The sequence below is a fragment of the Chlamydotis macqueenii genome, chromosome 3, assembly GCF_036417535.1.
Source record: "Chlamydotis macqueenii isolate bChlMac1 chromosome 3, bChlMac1.mat, whole genome shotgun sequence".
NCBI classification, from domain to species: domain Eukaryota; kingdom Metazoa; phylum Chordata; class Aves; order Otidiformes; family Otididae; genus Chlamydotis; species Chlamydotis macqueenii.
The window spans coordinates 117558969-117580827 of NC_141558.1; the positions used below are offsets into that span (position 1 = coordinate 117558969).

The 21859-nt window shown below is 43.0% G+C and overlaps 1 protein-coding gene across 1 annotated transcript in view; it reads right to left on the bottom strand.

Moving 5' to 3' along the window:
- The window catches only part of LOC147601455 (serine/threonine-protein kinase MARK1-like), a 36119-nt gene extending 16042 nt beyond the window's left edge, over nt 1-20077 (bottom strand). The window contains 9 exon segments of the mRNA XM_086744674.1: nt 19-138; nt 228-464; nt 3533-3589; nt 4614-4684; nt 5663-5728; nt 6780-6828; nt 13518-13571; nt 14233-14436; nt 19712-20077. Of these exon segments, the coding sequence (XP_086600800.1) occupies nt 19-138; nt 228-464; nt 3533-3589; nt 4614-4684; nt 5663-5728; nt 6780-6828; nt 13518-13571; nt 14233-14436; nt 19712-20077 (1224 nt within the window).
- Between the last annotated feature and the right edge of the window lie 1782 nt (nt 20078-21859).

The window sequence follows — 21859 nt, forward strand, 5'->3', positions numbered from 1 at the left end:
CAAGATGAAATTGCTTACCTCCAAGCTGCCTCGTTTTGTTGGATTTAGTACTAGTAGCTTCTTAAGTAGATTTTCACAGTCTGTGGACATATAGAATGGAATGTGGTACTTGCCCCTCAGTACTTGCTCCCTCAGTTCCTTTAAAAGAAAGTTTTAAAAGGTAAATGCACTAATGACGTACAAGATTTAAAGAAATTAAAAGCCAAGCTTTCATATTTTAACTGTACCTGTAGACTCTGACTATGAAATGGCAATGATCCGCTTACTAGTTCATACAAAATCACCCCAAGGCTCCACACATCCACTTCAGGACCATTGTATTTCTTTCCTTGGAAAATTTCAGGAGCAGCATAAGATGGGCTTCCGCAAAACATGTCCAGTTTATTGCCGACTGTAAATTCCTCGCTAAGTCCGAAGTCTGCAATTTTAATGTTCATGTCTGCATCAAGTAGAAGGTTTTCTGGCTAAGAAAAAAATAAAAGAGGAAAAGGACAATGTAAAACAATAAATTTATGTAAAAAATAAAAAAAATTTAAAAACCCCAATGTAAACATAAATCTAATCCCAGACATCATCTACCATTTTGGTGGGCTAGCGTTAGAAGGGACTGACGACTTTAAAAGAAGATCTCTTCTGCTTACAAGATGAAAAGCTGCAAGCTATGTGCTATATGTTAGCATTCTGTAACAAAAGATTATCTCCCTAGTGTTTGCTTGAGCAAAAAACACCACCAAGGTGTTTAACATTCAAGTATTGCATTATGTATGGAGAAAATGCATGTATTATACACCTAAGAATATTAATGCCTGTGCAGCAATCATCCTGTGAATATAATGCATCACATATGCACAGATGCAAGTATTCAGTTACGTGGAGAGTCAGTAAACAATATCTTATCTTGTATTACAGGGAGGTCAGAAGATTAAAAGAGCGAGGCTAGAGAAATATGAATAAATTACTAAAAAAAAATAAAGTGCATTTCTCAAAATGGAAGGATGTTGTGCAAGGAGTGCAGCAGAACTTGGCAATGTTTACTCGTCTAACTGGGTGCTGGCTCCTGGTCTGCATATCAGCAACACAGGAGCAGCACTGAGCAGTGCAGGAATCATTCCGTTTCCACAGGAGGACAGGCATTAGCCAGAGCAATGATTCACATAATTGCCAAACATCATTTTTACAGCAAACATGGACATCTCTCCTTGGATGCTGTGCTCAGAATTGAGCCCCCCCAAAAAAACCAAAACAGCCTTAGTTCAGGATCAGAGAGGCAGCAATGAATTTCTTAGCTGCTTTGATTAAAAGGATAAACATGATTTTGTTTGTGTGTGTTTGTTGGTTTTGTTTTTAATAATTTCGCTGGCACTCAGTAAACAGAACAGGAGACAATGAACTAGCAGTAGATCAAGCCAATAGCTGTGCAACAGAATTTAGCCTTTATCAGGAGTAAAATACAGGCCATTTTCACAAACTAACTATCCTGGAAAACACTTTATTTTCCAAATTCATGACCTGTAATCTCAGCTGGTTCCAGCTGATGTGCCTGCAGACAGACGCACAGAGATATCTTCCAGATTTGACAGCCTTCTACATCACTGCACAAAGACTTCCTTTTCCTTGTGGTGAAAACATTACTGTCAGGGCAGCTGCTCTGCGATTACAATAGTCTAACTAGTTCAACCGTACTCTGCTACCCAAGCACCCCATGCTTTTAGGTTCCTTAACTTCAAGCAGAAACACCACACCCCTCTTTTTAATATGCCAGACAGAAAGACTATGCTCTTGTTGGTTACACGTTCGGAGCAAAAAGTATTAAGAGTCCCTGAAAAGGTAAGATAAGTTTTGTGCATCGCAGGATGAGCAACGTTGGAATTGGTTATAGCCCTTTCTACGCAAGCTGTTCATAATAACAGAAAATTAAAAGGAGGCCGTTTAAGTAAGTTGCTTCTTTCTTCTCTGCAGCTCCATGAGAAGAGTTTTAAGTGAGACAGAGATGACACATAACGTTTGGAAAGAGAAGAAGGGAGAACATTGCCTCAGAGCCATAATGTTTGGCCCTTTTTTCTTTGGGGAATGTATTTTTCACTGACTAGGCTGACTGGCTCTCAATCACACCTAACGCTGAACTTTTCAAATGAGTCTAGCACAACTCCTTCCAAAAGAAGATGGAGAGAGAAAAGCAAACAAGTTATTTTGGAGCTTGCCTGCCTGTCTTGCAAATAGGACGGAGATCAGCAGCAGAGTACTTGTGACAGATGGTAAAAGGCATCCCGTGCAAACACTGCAAAGCAGTTCTGGATAGCCATTTGAGCCATGCAGTGAGCTGTATGTGCGCTAAGGAACTAGGAAATGAATGAGTGGTGGTGACTGTAATGGGCTCTGGGACAAAGAGCAAGATGCAGGCTGCTGAAGAACTGCAGGGGTTCGTGCAGCGAGACTCAGTAATATAGCTGGGCTGAGCAAGCCAGTGCCAGCTAAGCACAAGAAGGTGGGTGGCTCCCTACTCCCAGCCAAGTACAGGGCAAAGACAACCTGTGAACACAGCTTGTCCAGCAAAGCCAATAGGTCCCTAGGTGCAGCCTTCTGGAAAGCTCAACAACAGTGGCTGCAGTAAGCTCCAGGGAGCTTGACAAAACATTCATGGGCTCCAAACCACCCCAAAAGACGGGGAGGAATTTTTTTTTAGTCAAGATTTCAATGAGATCCAGCCCTTTCCTTCCTTGCATTCTGACTTCAGAGTGCTGGCCAGGCACCTCCATCATCAGAAGAGAATGGTCCCGGGGCAGGGAGGACTCAGCAGAAAAGCATGTATTATCCAGCACCACATGCACATGCAGGACCTGGCAGATCGACCGGTATTAGGGAACAGATTTGAAAGAAAGAGGCTGAGAGCATGCTGCAGTGTATTATAAGAAAGTTAAGACAAAAGATACTGGTTAAAAAAGAGCCCTTAGGAATTATTCAGCCTTCAGCTTTTCACGAGTATTTAGGTAGATTAGTAACCTACACCAATGTTTTCCTTGTAAATGTACAAAGACATCAGCAGCCAGAGCACAAGCCAACTTTTAAGCGGGTGAAGATCTTGTGTCCAAGTCCTATGATACCTAAACGTGGCGTGAAGACAACTTCAGACCGAAGGCTTAGGTTGTACCTGCAATTGCTGAACTCTTTAACAGGGTTTGGTATGTTTAGATAGATAGATTACTAGCAAGCATCAAAACAAGGAATTCAGACTAATTTCTGCTCACCTTCGATTTATTTTTCTGCCTGAATTAATCACAGTATAAACCAGAAGTTCAAATGGATTAAAAACCCAACATATTTCTTATGAAACTAACACATGTTCTATTCTTGTCTCTTCCTTGTTCCAACAGACAAGCTCCATTATTATTGCGCTTCAGAAAACTGAGAATAAAATACAAGTGATAGTTCCCTCATTCACGTGTTTGAGGCATTCAGAGACAGTGACAAGGACAAGTATATAGAATTAAGTCTATACTGTCAACAGCAAAATTAAAAATAAGTAACAGCCTACCTTAAGATCCCGATGAACTATGCATTTCTGATGACAGTACTGCACAGCAGATACAATCTGAAACAGCAAGGTGACCAGATAAATATTTCATTTCAAATCTCAGTATAAGTTTTTGTATATAATTTAGTAATTTGGACTCCTGATATGATTCAGTAGAACATAATAAATTAATAAATAAAGCTTTCATTCTAGAAAATATTAATCTAGGTTTCATTCAAGCTCAAATACTAAAACTAAAAAGTCTCTAAAAGCAGCTCATTTTCTTACTAAAACAGTTTTAAAAAATATTTCTCAAGGTAACAGGCAAAACATCTCTTTTAAAGGCAGATCGCTATGTAATAGAACTATTGCTACAGTTATAGCAACAACTGTAAAAGGAAATGATTCCACCCCCCAAGCCAAGAGCCGGGTGTACCATCCCAGATTTTATCTTCTGAAATACTTGCAGCATACCTCTGCAATTCATCCCTCACATAATAGTTCATTCAACATTTTCATATACATCTTTCACATATGTAGAACAAAAACCAAGTCCGAAACAGCAAGTTAAAAGCAGTTTCTTTACATGTTACTTACATACATTCATTCTGAAAAATACCAAATTTGGTTTATTTATCTAATTAAAGCTTTTCACAAAATAATCACTAAAAATAGATTAAGAAAAAGATTAAGATGAGAAGGTTTGCAATAAGAATATAAAAACCTGTCCCAGAATACCCTTCAGACAAAACAGTGTGACATGACACTGCAATGCATGCCATCATACCAACATCTCTAGACAGAACATCTGTTAAATTCTAAAATATTCAGAAAAGGATTAAAATCTCAAGTGAGTCACAATAAAAAATGTAGCTCTTAGGAACATCCACTAAAAAAGAATGTAAAACAGTCTTACTATTTTTAGATAGGATGTAGGAAGCAGATAGTTTTCTCTTCAGGGATTTTTTCCACTGTATCCCTAATAAACATTATCACAACAACGAATATTTTTTTTTAAAGTAAAGGAAGTATCTTCACACTCATGTCTATCTGAAAACACCATAAATAGAAACAAAAGAAAGAGTGAATGTTCATTTCATACCTGCCTGAATTTTGCACGAGCCTCTTTCTCTTTCACTCTTCCATGTGCAACGAGGTAGTCAAATAATGGTCCTGGCCACGACAAGGACAAAACATCACTCTTATTGCCCAGGTTTTATTTTTGACTGTCATGCACAATTACATAATGTTTGAGAACAACACCCCCCACCCCCCACCTGGAAGGGAAAGGAAAAATTCCCTTTTACTGTTTGCATTGGAGTTCATTTTTAGACATGTAATAGTCAAGAAATACAAAACTTGTACCCTTCATACAAAGGCTTCTTCATTTTCAAAAATAAATTTACTTAAAATGTTGTGAAATAAACAAAAAAAATTACTTCAGTCGTAAAAAAACATTCATATTGCATAGAAGACACACCGGGAAACACGTAACTACTTATGTACCAGGTTTGTTTCGCGCATCTCTAGTGGCTTCACTTAACAGTATCTGTATTAGTTCTGTTTTTCCCTTCTTGTTCTCTTTCTAATAAAGCTGCCTTTCAGATCCTCGCCTTTGCACTGTCTGACAAGCAGCCTTTCCTAGCTGTCACTAGCCCTGTGCTGGAATCTCTTCCCACAAACATTTCCTATTCAGATGCTAAGCAGTTTCTCAAGCAGGCACCCACTCTCCTTCTCACTCTTAGGATCCTGCTGGTCCCTTTTCCCGTGTTCCTTATTCCCATCCCCTGGACCTGCCTCCCTAAGTGCTTTGGCCCACATCCTCAAGATAAAATGAGGCACCAGTGCTTGCCTAAATAGAGCAGATAAATACTGAGTCAAGCTGTTACAGAATCAGCACCAGATTATCTCCTGATATTCCAGCAGAAACCTCAAATCAGTAACTACCCTTAAGCACAAACCTAAGCGGTTTCTCTACAGAATGTGATGCAAGCAAGAAAGTCTGCCCTGGGAGGTCCGTTAGGACTGTTGTGAAGGCCAGATTGGAATAATCCGTGAACCATAAAATCCTTGAATCGTTCCTAGGCATGGAACCTGCATGGCTTTCCGTATTTCAGTTTATCCTTAAAGCAGAATTGAGAATCCACTTACCCCCACTGGCATATTCCATTACCAAATACAATGTCTTTTCAGTTTCAATAACTTCAAATAATTTTACTGCAAGAAAAATGAATGAGAGAGAGATTGCAGCAGGTTAGCATTCTTTTGAAGGGAAAAAAAAGCAAAAATAATTTCTAAATCACAGTCGATAATAAAGCACATTAATTCACAATTTCCTCAGAAGTTGATGCACACTGTACAAACAAGTTCATGCTGAAATTAGTGTTTAATTTGACACAGACATCTTTAAGATCATACAAACCTTCCCTGTTTCACTACTAAACTGCTCCCGGTCGGAAATTTGAGATTCCAACCCACTAAAAACCGAGTGGATACCAGAAACATTGTCTCTGAAAGACTTTCCTCAGATTGTAATAGTAACCACTCATTTAAAACAAACACACCCCCACCACCACCCCCAAGAAAACAAAAACCAGCAGAAGCTAAGAATGCTGGAAAGGCAACAAACAGGTCAAGGGATGAGAAGGGAGTGCCTAGCATCTAATAACTTGTACACCTCATCCATACCTCGTGTGCAACAAGCCCTCTGGCCGATTCAGGACCATAAACTGTCTCTGGAACAAGACTGTCCAGCCCTCCTCAGCCAGAAGAATTGTCATCACAAAGTAGGGCCCTGAAGCTGTGGGGGAGGTGAAAGAACTAAAGCAGAAAGGGAAAATGACATCCTTTGTAATTCTAATTTTCTGGAAATATCAGTCAGCAGGAGTCTTTCCTAGACTGAACTAATGGGCTTGCTAGACTTTCACCTAGGAAACTCATGCTTTTTGGCCTCAAGAGCAATTTCAATGGAAGAGGCAAGTTGGGACCCCCAACAGATCGGAGCGCTCAGCATCTCCTACTTTGTGTTAAGGCTTTCTTGGACCGAGCAGTTTATCTCCTCAGAGGAAAACTCTCATTTCAAGTAGAGTCAATAAAGGAGGTGAGACAATGAAGCATTTACTGAATGTTCTCTCTCCTATTATCTCAAAAAAGTTTAATGAACAAAAGCATAGCAGTAAAGTACACTCAAATAAAGCTAAAGACAGCAAAATGTAAACAGTATAATAAAAAAAAAAAAAAGAAGTTTGCAGAAATGCAGGGCTCCTACCAATATTGGGATGATTCAGTGTCTTCATTATTCTTACTTCTCGAACCAACTGTCAAGGAAGCAAGACAATTTTCTTAGAGTGCGTTTATTAGGCAAGATATCCAATTTTAGATGGCAAAAAGCGGCAGCATAAGCCACAGAAAATAGCATTAGCATAAACTATAGATAAATAGAGTACAGTAAATTCCAGAAAATATACGCCTCACAGATTGTATAAAAATAACCACTACCGACTACATATCAAAACCAGACTAATTTTTAAGCTTTATACAAACAGACACAGAGACGTTTTACAGCCCTTTCTGGAGTTTCATATTGACCAAAACCAGCAGATTGTTCACACAAGTTTTTGTTATCGCTTTGCTCTGGTTTCTTTGGTGCTGGCAAGCTCATCTAACTACCCTGAAAACAAACAGAACTGTGGGTGCAAATACAAGGTGTAGTACCACAGAAAGTGGAACACACAGATGTTAAAATGGAATTAGACACAAGGAGTCCTGACATCCCCCAGTCCTGCCGCTCCACAGAGGGGAAGCAGGTCAGTTTGCTGTTTGTGACCCAGTGTAAAATTTGGGAGCTGTGAGAAAAGTGATGTCTGCTCTCCCCGCAGCAAGGTCTGAAGGTTTATGATTGATTAAAGTCTACTCTACGATCCTGAGTCACACGATTAAAAACAACTGGACAAACTTATAGCACTAAGTGCACATCCTTAAGACAATGGTGCGTTTACCGGTTTTTTTTTAAATCAGAAACAAGAGATCTCCACTCTGAAATGTCTAGCGTTCATGGGTTTATTGATTAAGTGTACGAGGCAAAGCAAGACGAACGTAGGGGCTCAAAGGGAAGAAGGCAAAGGAAAGGAATCCAAAATGACTACATAGTTCTGTTAGTCTGCTTCAGGCTGTCAAGACTAATAAGCTTGCCCTGTTTCACTTCAAGTGAACAGCATCTCCCCCTTGTCAAATCTATTTACTTTAGTCCCGTATTGGGCTGAATTAGGATGCTGAAGTGAAGGAAGAAAAGCTCACTGGCTTCAACGTAATGCTTAGACACTTCGGAAACATCTTAGCGCTACCATCCTCCTTATAGAGAATCTTGGCTCAATGCAGAAGTGCATTGTTGCTGTTACGCTTGTCCGATGTCTCAGAGGACATCTCTCCCTCCATTTTCAAAATTAGTCCCGTTTGTTCAGGTACTGCCTTTGCAAGAGGGCACAACTATGCAAGCCAGAGACCAAACACCTCCTGAAAGAGTAGCACTTTACTTTTTCTTTTATGATGGCTGAGGCTACAAGAGAACAGAAATTAAAATTATTTTGCTTAGACAACACTGATTTTTTTTTTACTCCGTTTGTGCAATTTAGTCATAACATTTCTAAAATTCTGCATTTATTCTGCAAGTTAAAATTACAGAGCAACATCTTTTTGAAATTCAGCTTTTGATCAAGTCACATTACTGCAGTTCTGTATTTACGTTATTTAAGTATTTCAAGCTAGTTACTATCCACTTGCCTTAAAATTGCCATTCAAACAATTTCAGAAGGAAGCAAAGACTATAAAAGCATTTCTCTGAGAAATCATGACCAGTGTGATGCAGTTTGCTTGTGTTCAAGATGTAACACATGGGTATGAAATACTATGCACTAGAATTAGCTTCATAAGGAAACAAGAACATTTGCTAAAGTCAGTTACTCCTATGAAAAAAAATCATACCAGGCTGTTATTTTTGCCTTTTTTTTTGTTTGGTTGGTTTGTTTGTTTTTTGAAGTATTCGAATTTGTTGCACAAGAAAGTTTCTCAGCTAGATCAGTATCAGTTAGTCAGAAGCTAACAAAGCTAAACCAATAGATGGTACAGCTTCAGAAGAACTTCTAAGCAGCTATGTGGAAATTTGCAATTCCTGCCAGAAGATTGGAAAGATATTTCATAACTTAACAGTATTAATGCTGGTGCAAAAGTTACAGCAATGAACGCATGTCTTCATAAGCAGGATTAAAACACTAGACTTCTAGATTTCAAATTATTTCCTTTATAGAAAAAAAAATCATTACGAAACACAATTTTACATGTAATGTGAAGCACATAGATATTGTTAAAAAAAATTTGCATTATTCTATTCAATATTCTCACAGGATTTAGGAGTTTACTAATTGGTTTAAGAGTCAAATTGATTTCACAGTGACATGACATTTTGTTCCACATGTCATTTTTTCTTCTATAAAGGAAAAAGCCGATTAGGAAACAGAAAAGTCTATTTTCCTCCAGACAGAACATTACTGACCTCCAGCCTGATGCAGATACTTTGTTACATGAAATAAACATTTACTTGATGGGGTTCTGAAGAGAAGATACCAGGAAGACACAAAGTATGGGCTTAGGTTTATTCCATACGGATGCCAATAAAGAGTTTTAAATCATCTTGTATTCTATATCCTGATAAATAGATATTTTTCAGAAAACTGAAGCATATGTTCTCATCTACAAGCAGGTACACAGTCCTGGTAGTCACCGTGAGTGTATCAAGAGGAAGTAGTTAGTTTCAATCTTTTGAAAGCAAGCAGCTATTCTAAGGCAAATTCTAAATGAACCGAAAGTCACAAGATGAATCTGGCTATTTTCTTACTGGCTAGTGGCTCTGAGATGCCCTTCTTGCTTGTTTGGGGATTTTTAATCAAAGGCACTTTTAATGTTGGTTGAAATGTGATTGCATGCTTAGAGCAAGAACTGGACATGACAGAAGCAGCTTCGGTGATGCTCATCCACACAAATCATGTTAAGCTGACTGGAAGCTGGCTATTTTATTTTACAGAAGCGATGGTGTCAGCCTTCTTACTAACACATGAAAACAGAGAAAGAGAGAAATCTGCAGAGTAAGAATTGAAAGAATCGTTGAAATCTTGGAATCTACCTGCAGATACTTGCTGACTAAATTGCTTGCTCAGAAAAATATTAAGAATCCCTAAGTGATTGTATTCCATGCAAAACTCCCTCCCAACTGCCTGCCCGCTACTGAAACTACAGCACACAAGGTTGTCTTCTTCATGGGGAGACACACATTCCTCAGAGTTAGTGTTTTGCACTTGTAATCGGCTTCTGACAAGTTTCCAGCAGTTGTTTACCTGGAAACCAACATTTTCAGATCTTTTTCTGAAGTAACTCAGGTATAGGCATCTTGCAAATCAGGCAGATGTCACTTACGTATTCCATAATACTGCTACGTAACCAAGTCAAGCAGCTTTGCTAAAGCTGCTTGGAGTGACAGCTTCCAACGCAAGGAGAGAAAAATTATTTGAAAGGCTGAAAGAACTGAAATAATGGAACAGCACTGTGTAGAGACCGCAAACACAGCCACACGACACCTTGTGATTCCTGGCCCATACAGCCCAAAGGCATGTGTAAGGGTGTCTCAAATGTGGAGTGGAGAGAAAGAGCAGGGAACCTTATTTCAATACAGATGGTCAAAATGGCAGAGCGGGAGCAGGATGGAAATTAGGCAAACAAACTGTTCTCTGGAATCCTGGTGTATATTCAGGATTGTATTTGGTCCAGTAGAAATGCACATTGAACACTTGATAACACTTGAATCCAAGCGTTAACAGTATCCAAGTATTACATTACATTGCAACTCCTCATTCCATGGAGCACTACTTTGGCATCAATCTTCTCCCCACCCTGACTTTCCCCTTGGAGAAGCATGCTGGTCATTAACACTAGTTATGTCAATAACTATGTATTTAGAAACAGAGATATCTTCAAAGAATAGCCTGTACCCCACTCAGTAACACCCAGGATACCACTATGCACAAAGGAAGAAACGTATTAAAGCAACAGACCATAGTTATTTCCTACAAAGCCAAGTTTGTTAATTTTATAGAAATCTAGACAGACAGTGAAATTAGTTCTCCTTTCATGACAAGGTGAGCTGTAGGATTATATAATGATCTACTTTACTGATAAAAAATAGCGCCTTCAGAATTCACAGACACCTCTATTTTCTTGACCAGCAGCGTGCTGCTCTCTTATAAGGTGTAAGTGCTCCTCGACTTCTCTTCCCCTACCCCACCACATATTTATAGGACCGCTCTTAGAATCATAGAATCATAGAATGGTTATGGTTGGAAGGCACCTTCAAAGGTCATCTAGTCCAACCCCCCTGCAAGGAGCAGGGACATCCCTGACTAGGTCAGGTTGCTCAGAGCCTCATTCAGCCTGGCCTTGAACGTTTCCAGGGATGGGGCATCCACCACCTCTCTGGGCAACCTGTTCCAGTGTTCTTTAACTCGCATCGTAAAAAATTTTTTTGGGAACATCCAATCTAAATCTACGTCCCTCTATTTTAAAACCATTACTTCTCGTCCTATTGCAACAGGCCCTACTAAACAGCCTTTCCCCATCTTTCTTGTAGGCCCCCTTGAGGTACTGGAACACCGCTATCAGGTCTCCCCAGAGCCTCCTCTTCTCCAGGCTCAACAGCCCCAACTCTCTCAGCCTGTCCTCATAAGAGAGGTGCTCCAGCCCTTTTATCATCTTCGTGGCCCTCCTCTGGACCTTCTCCAACTCTTCATTCTTAACAAAGTGCTATTGTTCAAAAAAGCTCACAAACAAGAATCTCCTTGTTGCATACTGGTTGTAGCCTCACTAGCTTCACTTATAGCCAGCACCATACTCAATCTGAAAAACCTGTACCTATGGCAGAAGCACAAGGCTTGAAAATTTGACTTCTGCTTTCCCAGTTTCGTTTTGCAGGGCACAGACTGCAGAAAGTACAAAGATCCTCTGCCACACCATTGCTAACACTTCTACTTGCTGCCAGGCTGACATCTACATTGAAGATTTACTATTTTAAGTCACTACAACCAAACTGAAAATCTTCAGTTAACCAAGGCTCGCTCTTGCTTTGAAAGATGTGCTTGAATGCTTCTCTAGTTTGTACATCATTACTGAGAAGGGATGTTGCAAAAAAAGCATCGTTTTCAATCAACTGAAATTCTTCCAAACCTTCCACTACTTCTTTACTTCTGTTCTGCTCTTCTCAACAACAGAAAGAACCTAGGTCTGAAGCTTTACACATATTTAAAGATTGAAAAGAAGCCAGCTGACCCCTAAAAAGGGAATATCCAAAATGCCACTTGCTGATCAAATCTATTAAGAAAAAAAAAAACCAACACCTTTTGCTCCACTAGCAGTTCCCAGAAGAGCAACAGAATGCTATTGCAGAAACATCCTTAGTGAAGCCAGTACAAGACGACACTTTCGATGTAGCAGATATGCAGAAAATAGAACTGCTATTTTGATATAAACTCTAGTTATGACGAAATCCAAATACTTACATTTGGGAGCAAATTACGATCCCGACAGTGGAAAAAGCTAAGCTGTACTAGTGTGTTACTATCAAGACAGCAAGTTCACAAAAAAAAGACAGCTCTGTCTTCTAAACAGGTGCTCACTAAGTAAGATGAGAACTACATACTGAACAGATTGTAAACAAAATAAAAGGCTGAGCCCTTAATTCAACATTGTTTATCTATTTGAAGAGGTAGAGGTTCTGAAGTAAGAAGTGTAATATATCTTAAGCCTATCACATTGCATGCATAAGGATGCAAAATTAAAAATTCACAAGATCAGCTTACTTGTGTCATCTTCCAACATCTGATGGTCTAAGTTAAAACAAGGATGCCTGCAAAGTACCCTGTCCATCCTACATGGCATAAATAACATTGGAGAGTGGCTAAGAACAAACTAAACGCTTTCTCCCAAACAAAAATAGTACAGAAGAGAAATTAAAGCAAATAAATCAAAGAATTAAAAGAAATAAAAGAAAAAAAGAAATTAAAGCCAAGTTGTTTATAACTCCCCATAACCAAAGTTACCCAATAAAATCCATGTAATGGCAGCCAAAGAAGAAAGACCAGCAATAAGCTCTAGCCTCCTTCTCTCATTCTACAGCTACAGACAGCAGCAGTCTAGTATTTGTAAACAAAAAATGTCCCAAATTTTTCTAATGGGCAGCCTCCAGTAGAACAATAGAACAATTCCGTGCTTCAGCCAAAACCAAACATATGTATAGTCAAGGAGCAAAAAAACCCCAAACCAAACACAAAACTCCAGGGTTTTCTTAAAACACTTATCACAATGTTTACGAAGGACTTCTGCATTTCTATCTACAGGCACAAACAAACAAGAATGTCCTGATTACGCCCAGTTATTTTGTCAATTCTATACACAGAACGTAATTGCCAAAGGTCCCTTGAGTTTAACAAATAAAAATGTTAACAAATTAAAGCTGAAAGAATATTTTAAAAAGGTAAAAAAAACCCAAACAACTATTATACCCATAAAAACTGGCACTCTCATAAGTCCGCAGAAAACGATTACTACATTACAGAAAAATCCAAGAAAAATGCTATCCTTTAGAGCATTACATCTTGATTCAGTACCCAGACAAACTACTTGTGTATTTAATTAGATAGAAATGTTACTGTCAGCAAAGAGGAAAGCTGGAGAAGGAAGGAAGAGCAGAGAAGCAATGCTTAGATAGGAACCACATAGAGCAACTGCCCTCAGACAAATAGCACATGCACATTCCAGCAAAGACAGTAGGATACCACTGTGGCCCAGGGTCATACGTACACAAAAATGTTTGTTCAGCAAGATAAAGGGGCCAAATATTTTTGTCAAGTAAATAAAAGATCACAGTTCAACTGTTTATATATTTTCAGATGTTATGGTATATTCTTACCTTTTGCAGACTAGTAGGATCTAGCTGGGTTTTTTCTATTATTTTCACAGCAACCTTGGGAGAAAATAAACAACCAGAGATTATTAAACTCAGAAAAATATTTGAACAAAAATATACCACACCTCTGTAAGCAAAAGCAGAGATGTCTGCTTTTATGCATTTCATCAAGCAAAATTTCCTTACCAATTAGGATCTACCAGCAGGAGCTCAAAACTTTGCCACCAAATGGTTCCACTAAGGAATCAGTTTTATACTTCTGTCATTGCTTTGACAGAACAAGGTTATCCTGCCCACTGCAAAATCAGGCCCTCCAAACACAAGACCTATCTATCAATAGATTTCAATATCAAGGATCTATCTATCTGCCAACAGATTATCTGTCAATGAAATGTATCTATCAATAGATTTCTCTTCAGTTTTGGAAATGCTTGAGGACGAACAGACGCCCTCCCAGCCCCAAAACAACCCTCCATGTGCAACAGACTTTTTGATCTCTTCACCAAGAAGTTCTATTTTTTAAAAAGGGCAAGTGGTCAGAGGGAGAAAACTTGGGCACCTCAAAACTTTTCCTATATCCTGAAACAGCCTCTTTGCATCTTCCTTTACGTTGACAAAAAAAAAAAAAAGTATATTTTTTTATTCATAAGAGAAAGGTAAAAGAATAGTAGAAATACTTATTATAAAGACAGCCAAAAAGAACATAAAACACACTTACCTCTCTTCCAGTAAGCACATGCCTTGCCAGATTCACTTTGCCAAAATTTCCTTTTCCTATTGTTTTCAGTAAGCGATAATTTCCAATGTGAGCATGCTCTTCATTGGTAGATGTAATGGAGTTTCTGCATCGGGGGATGTTTTGTCTGCTACTTGACTTGATAGGCTGGACGTGTTGTTCAGTGCATCCATCCACAGAGGTATGCTGGAAGGCAGACAAAATGGTTGGGAATTTCACTACTTGGATTTTGGATAGTTGTAGGAGAACAGACTAAAAGCATACAAAGGTGTAGAAGGGAGTCATTCATTTACTTTGACAATATAATGGATAACTTTCAATGGTAGCCTAAGCAGAACATGCTGTCTTTGGGCAGGCTTCGATGCCCATCTCAAACTCTTTCTGCAGACTCTTTACTTACCAGCTCCAAAAGCAAAACTAGAGACACCTTGGCAGTAATCAACAAACCATGAGAGACTTTTTAAAATATGAAACTATACCAAACTATACACTACACCGCTATGCTGCAAGTAAACTTGCCTAATCATGACCAAATTTAGTCTTTTAAAAGTACACACTACAAAAAAATTGTACTTTAGCATATTTGGAAACAAGGTTTCACTCTGGTTTTTTCTTTACTTTCTTAACTTTTTCTTAACTAAACCTGTTTGCATCTTTTTGTAAGTTACAGAAGTTCTCATTCAATCTACATCTTTATTTAAAAAGAATAACCTAGTCTTTAAAAGAAAACTCGATGATATCTCATAAATATGTTTTAGATCTCAAAAAGCCTGAAGAACTAAAAGGATGTTATTTTTAATGCATGCCAACAGATCATCCCACATGAAGTGTTAGTCACCGAAATGTGCAGTGCTGCTGTACTCTTTAACTTCCAAGTATATAAGGGGCAAGATACAGATGGGGCTTGGAAATGCTCCAAAGAGAAACCAAAGTAACAGAAGATGTCAAAGGGGTGCTAAGAGTTTCAGTCATTAAAATGCTTTCTAACATTAGTGGCAGGTATGTGCAAACGTTCAACAGGTAAAGCCTCTAACCTTTTAAGTTACAGATTTTAAGGCAGCCAAACACTGTAGGTAGAAACAGTGTCTTCTCAGACTAGTTTTTAGATTTTGTAACAGGAAGGCATGCTTACTCCCAGCTCACTCCGTTCCTGCTAAGCATAAAGCACCAACAAAACTCAAAAGATACGTTAATATTTTCCCATTATTGACTGCTTCCATCAAAAAGTGAGTATCTCGTTCTCTTTGTCCAGAGCACGAACTGAGCCTGTTTCCTTACAGCACAGTGGTTCCTAGATCTTTGACCTTAAGCTGAAAGCAGAGACAGAAGGCAGTGGGAGATTTCGCTGTTTCTCCCAACACGCAACCCAATGCTCCATGCTCATCTCACTCGTAATTCCTTATGTAAGCAATTATTTTCTTATACAAAATGGAATTTAAGGCAGCACTTTCAACTTCAGTGTGCAGTTACTATAGACCGAACTCAGTCCCCTCCTGTAAAAACTCAGGCTTACAAATAGACCCACTGAGCCGAGCGGAGTTATTTCACGACATAAGCACTAGTAGAATTGGGGAAACTAGCAAACAGCTGCAACGCAACCGGAAAAAACAAGGAGTATATCACAACCAGAAGGTTCTTCCCAAATGTAGCACAGCTCTGCCTACATCACCTCCAGCATTATGAATTATTCACTATGGGCAGGAGAACGGTCATAGAATCATAGAATCATGGAATGGTTAGGGTTGGAAGGGACCTTCAAAGGTCATCTAGTACAAAACCCCTGCAAGGAGCAGGGACAGCCCCGACTAGATCAGGTTGCTCAGAGCCTCATCCAGCCTGGCCTTGAACATTTCAAGGGATGGGGCATCCACCACCTCTCTGGGCAACCTGTTCCAGTGTTCTACAACCCTCATTGTAAAATATTTTTTCCTAATATCTAATCTAAATCTACCTCCCTCTATTTTAAAACCATTACCCCTCGTCCTATCACAACAGGCCCTGCTGAACAGTCTCTCCCCATATTTCTTGTAGGCCCCCTTGAGGTACTGGAAGACCGCTATCAGGTCTCCCTGGAGCCTCCTCTTCTCCAGGCTGAACAGCCCCAACTCTCTCAGTCTGTCTTCATAGGAAAGGTGCTCCAGCCCCCTGATCATCTTTGTGGCCCTCCTTTGGACCCTCTCCAACTGGTCCATGTCCTTCTTATGTTGGGGGCTCCAGAACTGGACACAGTACTCCAGGCGGGGTCTCACCAGGGCAGAGTAGAGGGGGAGAATCACCTCCCTCGACCTGCTGGCCATGCTCCTCTGGATGCAGCCCAGGATGCGGTTGGCCTTCTGGGCCGCAAGGGCGCATTGCCTGCTCATGTTGAGCTTCTCGTCCACCAGCACTCCCAAGTCCTTCTCCTCAGGGCTGGTCTTGATCCATTCTCCACCCAGCCTGTATTTGTGCCTGGGATTGCCACGACCCAGGTGCAGGACCTTGCACTTGACCTGGTTGAACTTCATGAGGTTGGCACGGGCCCACCTCTCCAGCCTGTCAAGGTCCCTCTGGATGGCATCCCCCCCTTCCAAAGTGTCATAGACACCACACAGCCTGGTGTCATCTGCGACCTTGCTGAGGGTACACTCTATCCCACTGTCCATGTCGCCAACAAAGATGTTGAACAGGGCTGGGCCCAACACGGACCCCTGAGGGACGCCACTCGTGACCGGTCTCCACTTGGACATCGAGCCATTGACCACCACTCTCTGAGTGCGGCCATCCAGACAACTCCTTATCCACCGAGTGGTCCGTCCATCAAACCCATGTCTCTCTAGTTTAGAGAGAAGGATGTCGTGTGGGACAGTGTCAAGGTACTTGCACAAGTCCAGGTAGATGATATCCGTTGCTCGTCCCTTGTCCACCGATGCTGTCACCACGTCGTAGAAGGCCACCAAATTGGTCAGGCACGATCTGCCCTTGGTGAAGCCATGTTGGCTGTCACCAACCACCTCCTTGCTCTCCATGTGCCTTAGCATGGTTTCCAGGACAATCTGCTCCATGACCTTGCCAGGCACACAGGTGAGGCTGACCGGCCTGTAGTTGCCTGGGTCTTCCTTGTTCCCCTTTTTAATAATGGGGGTTATGTTCCCTCTCTTCCAGTCATTGGGGACCTCACCAGACCGCCATGACTTCTCAAATACGATGGCCAGCGGCTTGGCAACTTCATCCGCCAGTTCCCTGAGGACCCACGGATGGATCTCATCAGGTCCCATGGACTTGTGCACCTTCAGGTTCCTCAGGTGTTCCCGAACCTGCTCTTCCAGTACAGTGGGCGGTTCTTCATCCTCCCAGTCCATGCTTGTGCCTTCCACAGCTTGGGTGGCGAGACAAGAGCCCTTATCGGTGAAGACTGAGACAAAAAAGTCATTGAGTACCTCAGCCTTCTGCATCTCCCGGGTAACCAGGACACTGGTTTCCTTCCGGAGGGGGCCTACATTCTCCTTGGACTTTCTTTGGTCCCCTACATACCTATAGAAGCCTTTCTTGTTGTTTTTGACATCCCTGGCCAGATTCAATTCCGCCAGGGCTTTAGCCTTCCTCACCTGATCCTCGGCCACTCACACAGCCTCTTTGTAGTCCTCCCAGGCTACCTGTCTCCGCTTCCACCCTCTATAGGCTTCCTTCTTTACTTTCAGTTGGTCCAGGAGCTCATCCACGCAGACCTCCTGGCCTTTTTGCCCGACTTGCTCTTCATTGGGATGCACCTCTGCTGAGCTTGGAGAAGGTGCTCCTTCAATATAGACCAACTTTCCTGGGCCCCTCTTCCCTCCAGGGCTGCCTCCCATGGCACTTTGCTCATCAGGTCCCTGAAGAGGCCAAAGTCTGCCCTCCTGAAGTGCAGGGTAGAGAGCTTGCTGTGTAGTTTCCTCGCTGCCCCGTGGATCTTGAACTCCACCGTGTCGTGGTCGCTGTAGCCACGGCTGTCCTTCAGTTCCACATCCCCCACCAGTCCCTCCCTGTTGGTGAGCACGAGGTCGAGCATGGCACCCTTCCTTGTCAGCTCCTCCATCGCCTGCAGGAGGAAGTTGTCATCCACGCGTTCCAGGAACCTCCTGGACTGCCTGTGCCCTGCCGTGTTGTCTCTCCAACAGATGTCAGGGTGGCTGAAGTCCCCCATGAGGACCAGGGCTTGCGACCGCAAGGCTGCTCCTATCTGCCTATAGAGGGCCTCATCTGCTCTGTCCTGCTGGCGAGGCAACCTGTAACAGACACCCAGCATAACGTCTCCTGTCCCTCCCCTTCCTCTAATCCTGACCCATAAGCTCTCTGTCAGCTCCTCCTGCATCCCCAGGCAGAGCTCACGCACTCCAGCTGGTGGCTGACATAGAGAGCGACACCCCCTCCTCGTCTCCCTTTCCTGTCCTTCCTAAAAAGCCTATACCCCTCCATGCTGATGCTCCAGTCATACGAGACGTCCCACCACGTCTCCGTGATGCCAACAAGGTCATAGCCCTGCTCGTGTGCGCGCATCTCCAGCTCTTCCTGTTTATTCCCCATGCTGCGTGCATTGGTATAGAGACACTTCAGCTGGGCCCCCGACAACGCCGACTTGCTGGCTGGAGCAACAGGAGTTCTTTTGGACCGCAGTTTAAGTTCACTCGCACTTATCTGCGATCCTTCCTCGGCTTCTGGACACTCGGTGCTGGCACTGGCGCCATGCTGACAGCAGTGGGCTGGACTGTGCTCCCCCTCCCCCAGCAACACTAGTTTAAAGCCCTCCGGACGAGCCTGGCAAGCCTTTGTCCAAGCACACTCTTCCCCTTCTTAGTTACGTGCACGCCATCCGCCCCTAGTAGACCAGGCTTCTCAAAGCACGCCCCATGGTCTAGATACACAAAGCCCTGGCTGTAGCACCACTCCTTGAGCCACAAGTTGACCTGCCAGATACGCCTGGACCTTTCAGGCCCTTTCCCTTCGACCGGGAGGACTGACGAGAATACCACCCGCGCCCCAGAGTCTCTGACTGCTGTACCCAGGGCCCTGGAATCCCTTCTGATGTTCCTCAGGCTTCTGCCGGCTGTGTCGCTGGCACCCAGGAAGGGATAGTAGTCGTGGGCCGTATGAGGCTTGTTATTCTCTGGTGACATCCCTGATCTGAGCCCCCGGGAGACAGCTTACCTCCCGAGAGAGCACATCAGGTCGGCAGATGGGTGCCTCCGTACCTCTCAGGAGGGAGTCACCCACTACTACCACGCGTCTCTTTTTCTTGGTAGCACTAGTTATCACGCGAGCCGGTCGCGCTACCTTGCATGGCTCCAGTGCCTCCCCCGAGGTGCTAGGTCTTACTTCTTCAGCCTGCAGAGCGGCAAAGCGGTTCTGCAGGGGCACCTCAGGGTTCGGGGGAAGCTGCTTCTTCCTCCTGCTGCGCCTTTGCCCTTGCAACTTTCCATTCATTGGCATCTTCTGCCTACTTACTTACCTCGCGTGTCACTGGGGGGGTTTCTGGCTGGGTGACTGCCTGCTGTGGTTCCAGTGCAGACTCCGCCTGGAACCAAGTAGCCAGCTCTCTCTCAGCCTCCCTGATCACCTTCAGCCGCTTGACCTCCTCCTGCAGCTCAGCCACCTGCTGCAGGAGCTCCTCCAGCTGGGCACACCTGCAGCCAGGGCTGCCGCCTGCCCCTGCCCCAGGAGTAGGGGCCAGGCACTGGCTGTAGCCCGAGGTCTGCACCGCAGCCTCTCCCTTGGGCTCCTCCGTCTGCACGGAGGCATCGACCAGCGCCGGGGTAGCCGGTGCCGGCCTCCCGGACGGAGCTACAGGCTCTGCTCTCAGGCAGATGTTTCCCATGTTGCCCTGAGAGTCAGCAACAGGGAACGGCAAATGCCCTGGGTTGGCACCCTCTCTGACGCGCCCTGTCCTCGCGAACTGCCTCGCGAACTGCCTCGCGAGCTGCCGCGCCACACCCTTGCCGACGCGCCACGCCCTGTTTGCTTTATGCCTGCACAGAGGCCGGAACGCCCGTGCCCCCTGGCTCCGCCCAGGGCTCCTCAGCCGCTCTCGTGCGACCTGCGGGCTCCTGGCGCCTCGCTCGGCTGCCCACCGAGCTTCCCCGGTTCAGGAATCCCCTCGCGGCGCTGCGCCGCTGCGGATCGTGCGACTCCGAAGCTGTCGCCTCGGCGACTGGACAGGCAAGCAAAACCAGTGCCATAGACAGAGCCAAAGATGGCTTCACAGGATAGATCATTTCAATGCAGATTTGTCAGGGAAAGCAGTCATTTCATCATCATGACAATGTAACACAGAAGCAAATCTGAAGAAGAAGAAAAAAAAAGTAACAAGGTTCACAATCATGACGATTCTGCATGTTGGTCTTTTTGTGACAGAAAAACTAAGCCAAAAATCAAGGAAAAAAAACACATTTGAGTTATTACAGAAAGTCAATGGCACTAAAATCACACGAAAGTTAACCTGACCCATTGCTTCCCCAAGACTCAAAGCTATCATTTTCCTTGTTTACCCAAGGCAGCTTTGCAAAAGCAAGATGATCCGATGCTCAGACACGTTACCTTGGAGAAAGTGCAGAAGAACTAACCCCACCAAGTAGATACAAAGTGCGTGTTCCACTACTTTACTTACTCAGCATCCTTTAGCCATTTAGCTAGCCACTGGAGTAGTATTTTTACTGATTATACACTGTAACTAAACTTACATCATCACATATATTAACTGCTTTTACAGCTAAGTCTTAAGAAGTCCCCCAAACCATGCTGGCCACCAAACCACACAGTCTTCCTCAATCAAACAACCCTGAAGGCCTCTATACTCCTTCTGAGTAACGAGGTAGCTTCCACACATTGATCTGCCTACGCATACACCTCACTTGATTAAACAAATGTCTTAGTCCTGAATTTTCCCCTCCTTGAATCACCGCAAGACAAATTCCCTGGTACGCATGCACCCTGCACCCATGGAAGCAAAGTGCACACATGTGCTGGTAGAAAAGGCACACCACACTTCTTCACTATCTCCTGTTCTGAACTTCCGTTTCTTGCAGCCAATTTTTATATCATTTTGTGTGGTTCAGAGTTGCACCATGCTTCATACCTGCAAAGCTGGTCCTCTGGGTGCTCTTGATATGTGATGCAGAACAAGCTGATCTGAACATTTCTGTTCGTTTCTACATTGAGGTTTACCAAGATATTTCAAAAAGTTGGACTCTTCTAGTTTAGTTTGATTGTTGCTTCGGCAAAAGAAAAAGGCTTGTTTGAAGGGGTTTGCTAGAAGCTCCTAAGTCCTACAGGAATAGTTATGGACAGCAAGCAGTCAAAACATGAAAACAGCTGGACATCCAGGAAAACACTGCTCATCTCTCTTCCCTTTCCTTCCCCGGTATTGTGAATCAAAGCTGTTGCCGATCAGATCCCTTTTATGAGACGGTCTTCTAAACCCTTCAGACTCCCTCTGTCTGTGCTAGCTATTTTGAGTGCCTTGCAAAATATTGCAGCTGTTACAAATGCTCATGTGTATGGCACACGCTTGAAAATGCTTGGAGTTATGAAAGGGCTTTGGGTATCTAGACCATGGGGCGTGCTTTGAGAAGCCTGGTCTACTAGGGGCAGATGGCGTGCA